At 43.1% G+C, this 15,781-nt stretch overlaps 1 protein-coding gene across 1 annotated transcript in view; it reads left to right on the forward strand.

The window, feature by feature from the left end:
- Window positions 1–15,781, forward strand: part of LOC126106393 (E3 ubiquitin-protein ligase UHRF1-like) — a 180,483-nt gene that overhangs the window by 112,340 nt on the left and 52,362 nt on the right. Inside the window, exons 7-8 of the mRNA XM_049912661.1 lie at window positions 6,039–6,492; window positions 12,905–13,119. Coding sequence (XP_049768618.1) covers window positions 6,039–6,492; window positions 12,905–13,119 — 669 coding nt within the window. The remainder of the gene's footprint in view (window positions 1–6,038; window positions 6,493–12,904; window positions 13,120–15,781) is intronic.

A 15,781-nucleotide genomic window follows, 5' to 3' on the forward strand; every position in this document is an offset into this window, starting at 1 on the left:
TGGAATATTCCATTTGTCTTCCCTGGTGAAGGAATTTTGGAAAACTGCATTCAATAACTCCGCTTTAGTGGCACAGTCGTCGGCAACAGTACCATTGGCACTGCGCAGCAAAGGTATTGACTGCGTCTTGCCGCTTCTGTACATTACATGCGACCAGAATTTCTTCAGATTTTCTACCAAATTTTGAGACAATGTTTCATTGTGGAACCTATTAAAGGCATCTCGCATTGAAGTCCGTGCCAAATTTCGCGCGCCTGTAATTTTAGCCAATCTTTGGGCTTTCGCGTTCTTCTGAACTTTGCATGCTTTTTCCGTTGCCTCTGCAACAGCGTTCGGACCTATTTTGTGTACAATGGGGGATCAGTTCCATCTCTTACCAGTTTATGAGGTATGAATCTCTCAATTGCTGTTGCTACTATATCTTTGAATTTGAGCCACATCTTGTCTACATTTGCATAGTCAGTTCGGAAGGAATGGAGATTGTCTCTTAGCAAGGCTTCTAGTGACACTTTATCTGCTTTTTAAATAAAATTATTTTGCGTTTGTTTCTGGTGGATTTGGAAGAAGTGGTATTGAGCCTAGCTACAACGACCTTGTTATCACTAATCCCTGTATCAGTCATGATGCTCTCTATTAGCTCTGGATTGTTTGTGGCTAAGAGGTCAAGTGTGTTTTTGCAACCATTTACAATTTGCGTGGGTTCGCGGACTAACTGCTCGAAATAATTTTCGGAGAAAGCATTTAGGACAATCTCGGAAGATGTTTTCGGCCTACCACCGGTTTTGAACAAGTATTTTTGCCAACATATCGAGGGAAGGTTTAAGTCCCCACCAACTATAACCGTATGAGTGGGGTATTTATTTGTTACGAGACTCAAATTTTCTCTGAACTGTTCAGCAACTATATCATCGGAGTCTGGGGGGTCGGTAGAAGGAGCCAATTATTAACTTAGTTTGGCTGTTAAGTATAACCTTCACCCATTCCAACTCGCACGGAGTATCTACTTCGACTTCACTACAAGATAAACCACTACTGACAGACACAAACACTCCACCACCAATTCTGCCTAATCTATCTTTCCTGAACACCATCTGAGACTTCGTAAAAATTTCTGCAGAACTTCTTTCAGGCTTTAGCCAGCTTTCTGTACCTATAATGATTTCAGCTTCTGTGCTTTCTATTAGCGCTTGAAGCTCAGGGACTTTCCCAGCACAACTACAACAATTTACTACTACAATTCCGACTGTTCCTTGATCCAAGCACGTCCTGTATTTGCCATGCACCCTTTGAGATTGCAGCCCACCCCGTACTTTCCCGAGGCCTTGTAAAAAAAAAAAAAAAAAAAAAAAAAAAAAAAAAAAAAAAAAAAAAAAAAAAAAAAAAAACATTTGTCTCGATGGTGAGTGCGAGGTCTTAGTGCGTATGTACAAGTTACCTTTCTGCATAGGGCCTGTGCCTATATCTCTTATAAGTGCTAGCTGTGGCACAGCACGTCTATGTTAATAACTTAAAACCTTAACCAGATAACAGCGTAACGTAGAAAAATGTAGTAGGCACACAGACTGCTATACAAATTGGTGGCCCGCGCCTCTGGCTAGCCATCACAGTTAAAACATATAAAAAATAAATTACATTAAAAAGCGCTATGACATTTTGACTAAATAACAAAGTTGAGGAAAAATATGAGCAAACAACGGATGCAAATGGTCGTTCTTAACCTGCAATAAAAAGTTCTAAGCAAATAAGGAAGTTACAAGTCATTTGAATAGACAGAAATGGTTATTTTTACTGTGTGATGTAAACCATTGGTTAACCAAATAGGCAGGTTACAAATCATTTGAAAAGAGAGGAAACACAATCAAGAAACAACCTGTTTGTAAGTGAGAGCTGATCATTCGGCAGATCTTTGGAGCTGGGACAGGAATTATTATAAATTTCTATCTCTTCTGAAATATTCATTTTGCAAATTGATTTGCCGAAACTAGTCAAGAAGTTAATTTAATAAAAAAATTGTACAGCTGATTGATTATTTCTATTCATACCATGTGCTTCACAGCTGCCGATTGACAGCTGTGAACAAAATTTTCACACTGGCAGACAGGGACTGTCAAGCAGTGATGAGGATGGTTCTAAAAGATCATTTGAAGTCAATGGAGGGAATAACTTGTGAGCTCCAAAGTGCTACCACAGACCAGCTGGCACAGTAACTGTGCATACACTGTTTAAAAAGTATGGGATACAGTGTTTGAGAAGCTCCTCATAAGCCGCACATTTTTGTAGCGAGTGCTAGGCAATGCCAGAAGTGGTCAGAACAGTGATGCCGATAGTGGACGGCAGGAAATGAACACTTTAGATTGATGACTCACACTATCCCCTGTGGCAACCCGATGGAAGAATTTGGGTTTGGTGAATGCCTGGAGAACATTAATGGCCATCATGTGTAGTGTCTACAGTGAAGTAGGCAGGTGATGGTATTATGGTATGGGAGTGGTTTTCATGGTTAGAGTGTGGTCCTCTTGTTGGGCTCAAGAAAATGCTAAATGTGTAAGCATTATACAGCACTGTGTACTGCCTATAGTTGAGCAACAGTTTAGATTCAATAATTCGTTGTATCAGCATGTGACAGTACACGGTACAATAGAACCTCGATTATCTAACCTTCAGTTAGCCAATGCATCAATATCCAACCACATGTCTGACCATCCGTCTGCACGCTGCATTGAAAAGCGTGGCAGGGTCATCGGCCGATTTTACTCCTGTCACAACAGGTCCAAAGCTATGAGACACTTTCCTTCAAAAGCATAAACATGTCAGCACTTCCTGTTTATAACAAAGGTTAAAAAATTCCTTGGATGAATGGTCTGTTTGTTTAAAGAATTGTTTTGTGGTGCATTTCATCCCATTGTTAAAAAAATGCTTGATCAAATAAATCTAGGATCCTGTGCTACTGCATTGTTAGACAGTATCTCAAGCTACCGCCCTGAATCAGAACTTCAACAAGGTGACGTAAAAACTATGTTTTTAGATCTCCCCCTCCCATCCTGCCCTTCCCCACCCCACCACACCCCATGTGACTTCAGTAATCCAACCAATGGACGAGGGTGTTACTGGCTAATTAGAGTGATATTACAGGAGGAAATATATCAGTGCTTTGTTAGAGAAAATGAAGAGTGTTCTGATCTTTGTTAGACAATGAAAAGCCTCAACGTGAAAGATGCAATTTACACAGTTGCTCAAGCTTAGGAAGAAGTTGAAAAAAACACTACAAAACCCACGGAAAAAGGTTTGTCCTAGCCTAAACCAAGAGCACGAACTTCCAGAAACTAATGAGCCATTGAAGATTTAGTGACTGATTTGCAAACACTTCAGAGTAACATTGAGCCTGCTGATGTAAAGGAATGCTTAGTAGGAGGTAATGTTAGTGCTGTCACCAACGAAGAATTTGAAGGGTATCAGATCATCGATCTTTGTTTGCAGCAGTGTAGTGTTGACCAAGAGAGTCAAGTGATGAAGAAAAAGCACACAACAGAAAGATCAGCCACTCCGCAGCAAAGGCAGCATTCGAGACTGCCTCAGATATTTGGAAAGCAGCCAGCCCACTACAGCTATGCACATATTGTGGGGAAAGAAGTACCGTGATGCAGCTGCAAAGTCGAGGTTTAATAAATAGAAGCAAAAACCATTTTACACTTTTTAAAACAGTTTTTCAATGTCTAAAATTTTGTGTTTTCTTTTTCTCTTTATTAGAAATGTATCTTTTTTAACTTAACTTTAATATACCACATAACATTGTAAATGACTTGTTTCATTCCACTCTGTTTATCTGACCTTTTTAGCATTCCGACCATTGTCTGGTCCCAAAAGTGACAGTTTATCGAGGTTATGCTGTAGTATAAAATAGCGTCTATGAGGACAATAACATTCCTGTCCGGAGTCCCAACTTGAAGCCAAGGAACACCTTTGGGATTAGTCAGAACATAGACTTCATTCCAGGCCCGAACGTGCAGCATCACTATCTTCTCCGGTTTCGGTTCTTGAAGTAGGTTGGGCTGCCATTCCTCCACTGACATTCAGACACCTTGTTGAGAATATTCCCAGTAGAGATCAAGCTGTCATAAATGCAAAGGGTATATGCAACGAATAAAGATAACATCTTGCCATGTCATTGAGGCATTGTTGTTGTTACGCATGTAAACAAGACAGAATATTGCCAGCTTTCAGACAAATCCTTCTTCAGAACTAGTAGAATTTTTTAAAATAAATTATGAGTTGAAACTTCCTGGCAGATTAAAACTGTGTGCTCGACCGAGACTCGAACTCGGGACCTTTGCCTTTCGCGGGCAAGTGCTCTACCAACTGAGCTACCGAAGCACGACTCACGTCCGGTACTCACAGCTTCACTTCTGCCAGTACCTCGTCTCCTACCTTCCAAACTTTACAGAAGCTCTCCTGCACAGGAGAGCTTCTGTAAAGTTTGGAAGGTAGGAGACGAGGTACTGGCAGAAGTGAAGCTGTGAGTACCGGACGTGAGTCGTGCTTCGGTAGCTCAGTTGGTAGAACACTTGCCCGCGAAAGGCAAAGGTCCCGAGTTCGAGTCTCGGTCGGGCACACAGTTTTAATCTGCCAGGAAGTTTCATATCAGCGCACACTCCGCTGCAGAGTGAAAATCTCATTCTGGAAATTATGAGTTGAACAACAGACCGTCCTCAGTTGAAGTAAAGGAAAATGGCCATTAATCATGGGACATTCGTCTAATCATGATCTGTGTATCCATATCAGCTTTATACATTAACTGCATCAAATTGATAGAACATGGGAAAGTACCCAATTTATAGAGACTGAGTGTGGCCTTTTGTTTTGCCCTGTTAATATACTGTCTAATATATAAATTGAGTGCTTTACTGGTTTTACAGATTTGATGCAGATAATGTGTAAAGTTGATCTGGATAGAAATGATCATGACTGGATGCCTGTTCTGGAGTCAGTGTTGTTTTTTAATGCCTGAGCCCATTGTTTCAGAAAAACTGGTTGTCTTTATAAAGTGACATGCTGCTATTGTGCCATATCATGATTTTTCAAAAATACTTAAAAGTGTAAATCATTTCCTCCCCAGAATGATGCTCATAGAATACACAAACTCCCCTTTCCTCTCTCACACATACAAATTCTTTTATAAATTAATGTTAATAGAATTATAGTATTAACTTCTTTGTTTCATTTTCATTGTAAGTGTATACTTTCAAACTTGCATTTTATTAGAAAAAAAGTGTTCACAGAAAACGTGTAAAACCACCCTTTTCATGCACTCAGTTCACAACATGAGCATGCTTATTATTTACTCCCTCTTGTAGCTCATGACCGTGTCAGCAAAATGTGAGATTTCTCAATCATATAGAGGCTTGGAGACTGTCACTCTTCCCTTTCAAACAATGTGTGAATCTTTTTATTGTGCCTATCGCGGCTCAGCATCTCCGCTGTATGGTGAGTAGCAACTTTCCTTCTCTCGTATTGTTACGTTCTTCCCTTTCACCATTTTGTGGATGGAACAGAAGAGGAGGAAGGTTCTAGGGTCATGAATTCTATCCCCTGGCACTTTCAGTAAGGTGTGCACATGTAGATATATAAGTGAGGATGCTGTCCTCTTCTCTCCTCATACAATATACCACATCCAACGAGACTGAACTGTGGCCTTGCAAAATGGATTACACAGCAAGCACATGGAGGCGGATAGTGAACTGCAATTAAGATACAGCTTGCCCTACTGCTTGAGTTACTGAAATGTCAGTCATATAGTTATTTTGATTGATGTGCAGAACCCCATCAGCAGGTTAGAGACTCAAGTCCAAACAAGGTGACTGCTTTGTCCTCTAGAGTGATAAATGTCTGAACTGATACATTGGTAGCCATTGTTTTAAATCTTAAGTAACATTATCTGACTGACTGATTGTCATTTGATTGCACTGCTGTCCTAACTGTTTCATGACACATTCCATTTTATTATAAATTTCTTATAATAGAATAAGATGATATTTGGATAGGTTTTGTCACAACTGCAACGCCATCGCAAATGAGATTCTCAAAGCTGGCGAAGAGCCGAAAGTCAGCAAGAAGAGGGGACGCAAGCCCGCAGTGACGAATATCTCTAGTGAAGTGACGAGCACTTCTCCTAAGGTGAAGACGAGCACTTCTCCTAAGGTGAAGACGAGCACTTCTCCTAAGGTGAAGACGAGCACTTCTCCTAAGGTGAAGACGAGCACTTCTCCTAAGGTGAAGACGAGCACTTCTCCTAAGGTGAAGACGAGCACCTCTCCTAAGGTGACAAGCTCATTTCCAAAGAAGTCGGATATCTCTCCTCAAGTTAAGAGTGTCCACACTATTAGGCGGGGCATGGCGAATGCCTCGAGGACAAAAATGTGTACAATAGTGCCGTCTTGCCACTTTGGACCTATACCGGGGGTGGAAGTTGGAACAACGTGGAGATTCCGGATACAGGTTAGTACAGCATATGTTAAAACTCTATGTAGTAGTAATCTATTTTTCATTCTTTATTTTTGTAGTTGTTATTGTTGGTGGTGTTGTCTTCAGTCTAACATTGGTCTGATATACACCAGTCTCTTCTGTGAAAGCCTCTTCATCTCTGCATAACTGCTGATGCCTACATCCATTTTAACCTACTTGCTGTACTTAAGCCATAGTCTCCCTCTACAATTTTTACTCCACACAATTCCCCGTTACCAAACTGGCAGTTCCTTGGTGCCTCTGGATGTGTCCTTTCAGCCGATTTCTTCTTTTAGTCAGGTTGTGCCATAAATTTCTGTTTCCTTAGTTTCATTCAATCTCTCCTAATTAGTTATAAAATCTGCTCATCTGTTTTCTGTGTTCTATTGTAGCATTAAATTTAAAAATCATCAGTCCTCTTCGTGTCTGAACTGTGAATCATCCGTGTTTCACTTTGGTACACGGCTACATTTCAGACAAACATACACTCCTGGAAATTGAAATAAGAACACCGTGAATTCATTGTCTCAGGAAGGGGAAACTTTATTGACACATTCCTGGGGTCAGATACATCACATGATCACACTGACAGAACCACAGGCACATAGACACAGGCAACAGAGCATGCACAATGTCGGCACTAGTACAGTGTATATCCACCTTTCACAGCAATGCAGGCTGCTATTCTCCCATGGAGACGATCGTAGAGATGCTGGATGTAGTCCTGTGGAACGGCTTGCCATGCCATTTCCACCTGGCGCCTCAGTTGGACCAGCGTTCGTGCTGGACGTGCAGACCGCGTGAGACGACGCTTCATCCAGTCCCAAACATGCTCAATGGGGGACAGATCCGGAGATCTTGCTGGCCAGGGTAGTTGACTTACACCTTGTAGAGCACGTTGGGTGGCACGGGATACATGCGGACGTGCATTGTCCTGTTGGAACAGCGAGTTCCCTTGCCGGTCTAGGAATGGTAGAACGATGGGTTCGATGACGGTTTGGATGTACCGTGCACTATTCAGTGTCCCCTCGACGATCACCAGTGGTGTACGGCCAGTGTAGGAGATCGCTCCCCACACCATGATGCCGGGTGTTGGCCCTGTGTGCCTCGGTCGTATGCAGTCCTGATTGTGGCGCTCACCTGCACGGCGCCAAACACGCATACGACCATCATTGGCACCAAGGCAGAAGAGACTCTCATCGCTGAAGACGACACGTCTCCATTCGTCCCTCCATTCACGCTTGTCGCGACACCACTGGAGGCGGGCTGCACGATGTTGGGGCGTGAGCGGAAGACGGCCTAACGGTGTGCGGGACCATAGCCCAGCTTCATGGAGACGGTTGCGAATGGTCCTCGCCGATACCCCAGGAGCAACAGTGTCCCTAATTTGCTGGGAAGTGGCGGTGTGGTCCCCTACGGCACTGCGTAGGATCCTACGGTCTTGGCGTGCATCCGTGCGTCGCTGCGGTCCGGTCCCAGGTCGACGGGCACGTGCACCTTCCGCCGACCACTGGCGACAACATCGATGTACTGTGGAGACCTCACGCCCCACGTGTTGAGCAATTCGGCGGTACGTCCACCCGGCCTCCCGCATGCCCACTATGCGCCCTCGCTCAAAGTCCGTCAACTGCACATACGGTTCACGTCCACGCTGTCGCGGCATGCTACCAGTGTTAAAGACTGCGATGGAGCTCCGTATGCCACGGCAAACTGGCTGACACTGACGGCGGCGGTGCACAAATGCTGCGCAGCTAGCGCCATTCGACGGCCAACACCGCGGTTCCTTCGTGTGTCCGCTGTGCCGTGCATGTGATCATTGCTTGTACAGCCCTCTCGCAGTGTCCGGAGCAAGTATGGTGGGTCTGACACACCGGTGTCAATGTGTTCTTTTTTCCATTTCCAGGAGTGTATTTAAAAAACTACTTTCCAACTCTGAAATTTGTGGTCAGTATTAGCAAATTCATATTTTTCAGAAACACTTCTGTTGCAGTTGCCAGTCTGCATTTTGATTGCTCTTTACTTTGGCCATAATCAGATGCTTTGCTGCCCAAGTAGCAAAACTCGTCTACTATTTCTGTGCCTCATTTCCTAATATATTAGGTTGGTGCATAAGTTGGTAGCATTTTCGTTTTGCATATTAGTATTCCAGTTGCTATGGGTTTATTTGTTGATTGTCCTATTTTTTGTATTCACTTTTGCTATTTGAGATAGTGAGTGGAACTGCGGATACTATAAAATTGAGTGCCAAGTGGAGAAATCAAAACATTTCCGACTTATTCTTCTGTTGGAGTTCAATAGAGGGGAGACAGGAGCAGAGGCAGCCAGAAACATATGCACCATGTATGGAGATAATGCCGTTGGGCAGAGCAAGGCAAGAAAATTGTTTTCTCATTTTAAGGAGAATTGTTTTGACATTAGCGATTCTCCACATTCGGCAAGACCTTTAGGAGGATCGTTTTGACATTAGTGAGTCTCCACATTCAGGGTTTGATGAAGGTTATTTAAGCACATTAGCCCACAATGATCCTTGTCAGTGTGCTCGATAACCATCAAATATGATGAACTGTGATAATTCCACCATTGTGTGACTTCGGCATACAATGGGAAACGTTCAGAACTCCGGTGTATGGGTACCGCATGCTCTATGTCATGGATGGCTATATGTGTGCATCCCTGCTTGCTCGTCAGCAATCTTCTCATGAACAACACCATATATTCCTACCCTGCTTTGTTACTGGTGACGAGAAATGTTGTCTTTACGCTAACATAAGGAAAAGAAAGGAATGGCCAAGTTCAAACAAAGCAGCAACTCCCCGTACGAAAGACCTGTGCACATCCATAAAAGGAAATGTTATGCATATAGTAGAACAATGACGGTGTGGTGTACTATAAATTGCTTCCCTCAGGTGTAACAATCACTGGTGACACTTATTTTCAATGACAGATGTCTTGTAGATGCAGCCAAAGAACAATGGCCAGGAACACTGTAGGAAGTGATACTATCCCATTGATGCTACTCCATGAAAACACTTCCCCACATTCTGACAGACTGACGTAAAATATTATATAGTCTGGTTGGGAAATCATCCCATACCCGTCTGTTCAGCTGACCTTACGCCTTCAGAATTTCTCACCTTTTCTGCTCTCTGTCGAATAACCTTGAAAGAACTTCCTCTCCAAGTGAAAATGCACTCTAAACGTGGTTTCACGAGTTCTTCGCTCTTAAACCACATGATTTCTACGGTTGTGGAATTGAAAAGTTACCCAGCATTGGCAGATTGTTGTAAATAGTGAAGGACAGAATATATTATGATGACTAAAGTCTCTATTATATGTATCTGTTGTGTTTATTAAGCTTATGGAAAAATGCTACTAACTTGTGCACCAATCCAATAATTCCCTCATAATCACATAACTTAATGTGACTTAATTTTGTTACTCTTAGTTTACTTTTGTTTGTGTTCATCTCATAACTTCTTTTAAAGAGAACAATGTGTGTGCAATTGTAAATACAATTAGACTTCATCTGCACAATTTATTAGCGAAATATGGAAATTTTTTGCTAGAACAGGACTTGAACTTAGATTTTTTGCTTTACATGAGCAGTCACCTAAACCACTTCAGCTATCTGAGCACAACTCCCAGACTGGCCCAAACCTCCATACATCACCATGTGTCCACGCCCTGCACTTGCACAGTTGATGTGTTTCCCACACATAGAGTTACCATCATTGTGATACAAACTAACATACAGTCCCTCCTTAAAATCTCAGACCCTTTACAAGAGCTAACACCGCAGTTCACAGAACTTCGTACCCCATTCAAACCACGCACTTCCACCTTTTACCTTCTTTCTAACATCCACAAACCCAATCACCTTGGACGTCCCATAGTAGCTGACTTCAGAGCACCCACTGAATGTATATCTACCTTAGCTGATCAACACCTGCAACCTGTAGTACAAGGACTCTCCTCCTATATTAAAGACACCTACCACTTCCTAACTCATCTGAAATATGTGCCCGTTGCACTCCCGTTACACACCTCGGTTGTCAATATTGATGGCACCTCACTCTGTACCAATGTTCCCCATGTACTACGTCTGTCCACTGCTGAACATTACCTCAACCAGCACCCACCTGATTCCAAACCTACGACATCCTTCCTGCTCACCCTAATCAACTTTATACTTACGAACAACTTTTTTATCTTTGAGCAGCAAACTTACAAACACATCAGGGGTCAACCATGAGAACTAGAGTAACTCCTTCCTATGCCAAATATTTCATGAGTCATTTGGAACGGTTTCCCTGGGATCCATAATCTTTCACCCACTGGTTTGTTGTAGATACATTGATGACATGTTTGCCATGTGGAATCATGGTGAGGCTGTCCTGTTAACATTTTTGGAATATCTAAATACATTCTTCCAATTAGATTCCTTGTGGTCCTGTTCTGAATCTCATGTCACTCTACCTGATGTTGACCACACCCTCACTGAGTGTCAGCTGCATACTTTCGTTTACAGTAAACTTACTAACAAACAACAATACTTACTTTTTGACAGTTGCCATCCTTTCTTTATCAAATGTTCCCTTACTGTACAGCCTTGGCATTCAAGGCAAACGTAGTTCTTCAGATGTAGACTCTTTAGGGCAATACATCACCACTCTCATGTCAGCCTTCACTGGGTGTAATTACCCCACCAGCCTAGTTCAAAAGTGTATTTCCTGCTCATCACTTCTTATACTGGTACTGCTGACCCCTCCAAAAAAACTTCATAGCACATCACTTATAACTTCGTATTATCCTGGTCTTGAATGTACTAATCAGCTACTTTGAAAAGAACATGACTTGCTAAAATCATGCCGTGAAATGGGGTCCATTCTGTCTGACATTTTGCTCACCACACGTAGAAAAGCTTTTTGTGACTCCCCAATCTCCGCAGTATACTGGTCACACCTTTTGCTCCTTCTCCACCCATTTCCCTACCCCGTGGCTCCTTCCCCTTTGACCATCCCTGCTGTAAGACTTGTGCTATGCACCATCCTACCCCCACCTATACCAGCCCTATAACTGGCAAAACATATACTATCAAAGGGAGAGCCACCTGTGAAATGACATGTTGTGTACCACTTGTTTTGTCAACACTATTCAGCTTACCACATTAGTGTGACTACCACCAATTGTCGGTTAGGATGTACGGGCAAAGGCAGATGATGTATACAGGCACCACACAGTATCCTTTTGCAGAGCATGCTCTACAACGTGACAGTCATGACGTCAGTGTCTGTTTCAGCAAACATGCTGTCGGAATTCCCCACCCCCTCCTCCCTCAGTCCCCCCCCTCCCCTCCTGTATCCATACCCCGTACCCCCTGCCCCCCACCCTGACACCAGTTTCTCAGAACTCTGCAGGTAGGAACTGGCATCACAGCATGTCGTTGGTCCCTGTCATCCACCTGGTCTAAACGGACTTTAATTTCTTTTCAGCAACTATTCCTTTTCTTCCCTCCCTTTAGTTTTCTATGTCTTCAGTTTCTAACGTGTATTTTGCATCAGCCACCCTATTTCCCCTGTCTATCACGTATAATGCAATTAGCTTTCCGCTTTTCTTAACTCTTGCTCGATGTTTTGTCAGTAATCTCTGTCATGCTTATTACCCTTATCTTCCACTTTTAAGCTCTGAGGTTCTCAAATCTCATCCAGTGCAGTTCCCCAACAATCAGTCCTTCCTTCTCATCTCATATCGTAAGTCTCCCCTGACTCAGAGTTCGGAGTGATTTTTCTGCAACTGTCTCCATTCCCCTTTTTTTCTTTTATCCCTCTTCCTTCCTCTTCAACCCTTGTGTCTGAAGAAGGAGCTACTGGCCCCAAAAGCTTGCACATTTCCGTAACTTCTGTATGAGTTTCCTCCTGCCACTACTTGGTGAGTAGATATTTTATCCATCCAATTATACTACATTTTCAGAAATTGATTATTTTAATTGAAGACAGTGTTTGATGTATTTCTGTAACTTTGTCAGTTTTTCATCACATATTGCCTTTTTAGTTTTCAAACAGTTGAGTGCTCTCAATTTTTGGACATGTCAGTTTTATTGTACCTCAGTTTTGTTTGTGGTTTAAAGTCAAATAGTTTTGTCCCACACTTACAACGTACTCAGTATGCAGGGAATGATAACTATAGTAGTTCAGTTCCTTAAAACTGCACAATCTATCCTTATATTCACACTCTTACTCGATGTGCAGACTGACACTCGCGTGCCACATCGTGACACTGGTTTCCTCACTATCAGAGCCTGTGACATTTATTTGCAACTGTAGTGATAATTTCTGTGTATATTGGAATTATTTTTCAAACAGTTGTGGTGTTATTTTTACTAATTCTGTCACTAACTGCACTGAAGGCATCTGAAGCTGGAGTTCATAGGCCACCTGTGGGCGGAATGCACGGACGCGAGGACATTGGTGCCTTCAGCATCGTGCTGAGCGGAGGCTACGAAGACGATGAGGACTTTGGAGAGTGGTTTTGGTACACGGGTGCCGGCGGTCGGGACCTCTCTGGCAACAGGCGTACGACTAATAGGCAGACGTGTGATCAGATGTTCACACTTACTAACAAGTAAGTCTTACTTTTCTTACACATCACTTTTGCTGTTTGTGAGACAATTCTCTGCTTTTTAAAATTTTTGTGTGTGGCTTTCTCTTATTACCTATTCCCTCGTGGTCCTGTAAGAGCTTGTACAATCAAAGTAGTTTCTATTCAAGAAACTTCATTGCATGTCTACACAGCTTTACCTTAACAACCAATTTCCATTCATATTTATGACCATCTTCAAGTTATCTGTATCCACAGAAAATACTATTAAAAAGAATGCTTTCATCTGTGCTACTGCTACAGCTCGAGGAGTTCTTATATACTCTGCCAGCCACTGAAATTGCTACACAATGAAGACAGCATGCAACAAATTTCAAATTGGCGCAGAGTGTACTACATGTTTGGATATGCAAATGATTAGCATTTTCAGTGCAACTGCACAAACTAGGGTAATGCCATCGACATTCTGTATTGTAATGAATTAAACGGTGCCTTTAACCATTGTGCTGCATCCCTGACAATGCCCCTGCAGCACGTGACCCCTGCCAACACAGCACCCATGGCTGTCAGCTGCTTTCATGCTCCTACCTGCTTCCTCATGGAAGTGACAGTCCTCAGATGCTGACCATCCTTCGAGAATCTTCCAGCTTCCATGTGATGGAATAATGTGGCAGGGCTACTACTTCTGCTTAATCAGCTACCTGACAGCAGTATTTGTCCACCCTCTATCCTCCACCTCCCAATGGGGCCAGCCTGCCCCATATTGGACTATGCCATTAGAGGACAACGTGCCGATGACGTAGTAGAGCCGACACTGTCGATGGGTTGCCTGACTGCTCGGGCTCTTAGCATCCCTGCATTTTCGGGCGCTAATGACTGTAGCAGTTTTGCGCCCTTAAAAAAACCTGCATTCTGACTCCACCACAGGGCTACTTGCTGGGGCCCAGCCACTTTCCCACACTTCAGTGCTCGCATTAAGGTGCCCCGAGTCACTGAGGCCTGACACAGCCATCCATTCGACCATCCTCTGGTTCAGAGTTTGGGACACTGAGTCACCTGCCATAATTTGGTAGTCGTTGCTGGGACAACGGAAGCCACTCTGATGTCCGCCGGGCCTCACACATCGTCAGCACGCACTTACTACGTGTAACTGCTGACACGGATGACACTGCAAGGACAGCTGTGTCGGCACATGCTGCATTCTGCGACGGTTTATTTTCTGTTCTCTGCGAGGTTGCAGAGACCAACACCTGTGGTCAAGAAGACTGAATAGTTATAAATACACAGTCCAGTCACATAAATGCGACCATCTTGTATGTTTGACATCAGTATACAATAAGCACCCACAGACAGCAGGTGGCCGCACTAGCAGTGGATGACACATAAAGTATATCTGGTGGGGGGGGGGGGGGGGGTGATGAGGAAAACAGTGCAGTTGTTGTCATAATGTGGAAACAGAGCAATTTATCTGGTGCCCAGAAGGGCACAATCACTAGCTTTTCGGCCAAGGATGGGAGTATTTCTGAAACAGTCAAGTTTGTAAACTGTTTGCATTCCGCAGTGATTAAAGCATATCGTGCGCGGCAAAAAGGTGCTATACGAAACTGGCTGTGAGGCAACTGCGGTTCACCGTGGGCCATAGATAATAGGGCAAATGACAACTGCAGATTGGCCGTGAGGCAACTGCAGTTCACCGTGGGCCACAGATAATAGGGACGAATGACAACTGCGGAGGTGTGTACGGGCAAATAGATGTGCAACTGCTGAGCATCTCATCACCCAGATGAACCGAGGGGCTACCGACAGTATTTCCTCAATGACTGTTCTGCGAACATTGGTGCATATGGGTCTCTGCAGGAAGTGCCTAGTTCGTGCACCCTTGCTGACTGCTGCTCATTGGCAAAGAAGGCTGGAGTTTTCACACCATTACTGTAACTGGATGTCCACGGAGTGGTGAAAGATGGCCCTTCCAGATGAATGACTTTTTATGCTCAATCAGACAGATGGTCGTCGGCATGTACCAGGTGAAGTGTCAGAAAGCAAATTCCCTGCAAGACTCGTTGGAAGAGTCCAGGCCAGAAGAGGAAGTGTGATGGTCTGGGAAATATTTTATGTGGCATTCCTTGAGTAACGTTGCCAATCTGGAAGATACTATGGGTCGACACAAATATACACCTCTCCTTGGGGAGCATTTACACCAACAGCTGCTAGCTACCCTAAAGCTTTCTAATATTTTTAAAACTGTTATACTATCTTTCATAAGTTAGCATCCATTTGGTCCAATGACTTTGATATATTTTCCTTGTGAAAGAATGCTTTGCAGCTTGCCGATTTTTGTGGTTTTATCCTGACTTTGCAAATTGTTTCGGTAATCAGCAACAGCAGCAGCAGCAGGAGTAGTAGTAGTAGTAGTAGTAGTAGTAGTATAGTAATAATTGACAAAGTAACCAGTTGTATTAATTGACACAAAATATGCACGGCAGATTTCAAATGACAATATATATATATCAATTTTTATATGGACATTTTTGTATAGGAATGTGGGTGTCATGTAAATAACATCAGCATTGTACATATAGATGTAAAAAAAAGGCTATTGTGTGAAAGATTTTATTAGATTGTTATGCTTATGAGTGCTGTGTATCGTGTCTTCAATAGGGAATGAGAGTGTATCATTGGCCAGTTT

This window comes from Schistocerca cancellata, chromosome 10, assembly GCF_023864275.1.
Source record: "Schistocerca cancellata isolate TAMUIC-IGC-003103 chromosome 10, iqSchCanc2.1, whole genome shotgun sequence".
NCBI lineage: Eukaryota > Metazoa > Arthropoda > Insecta > Orthoptera > Acrididae > Schistocerca > Schistocerca cancellata.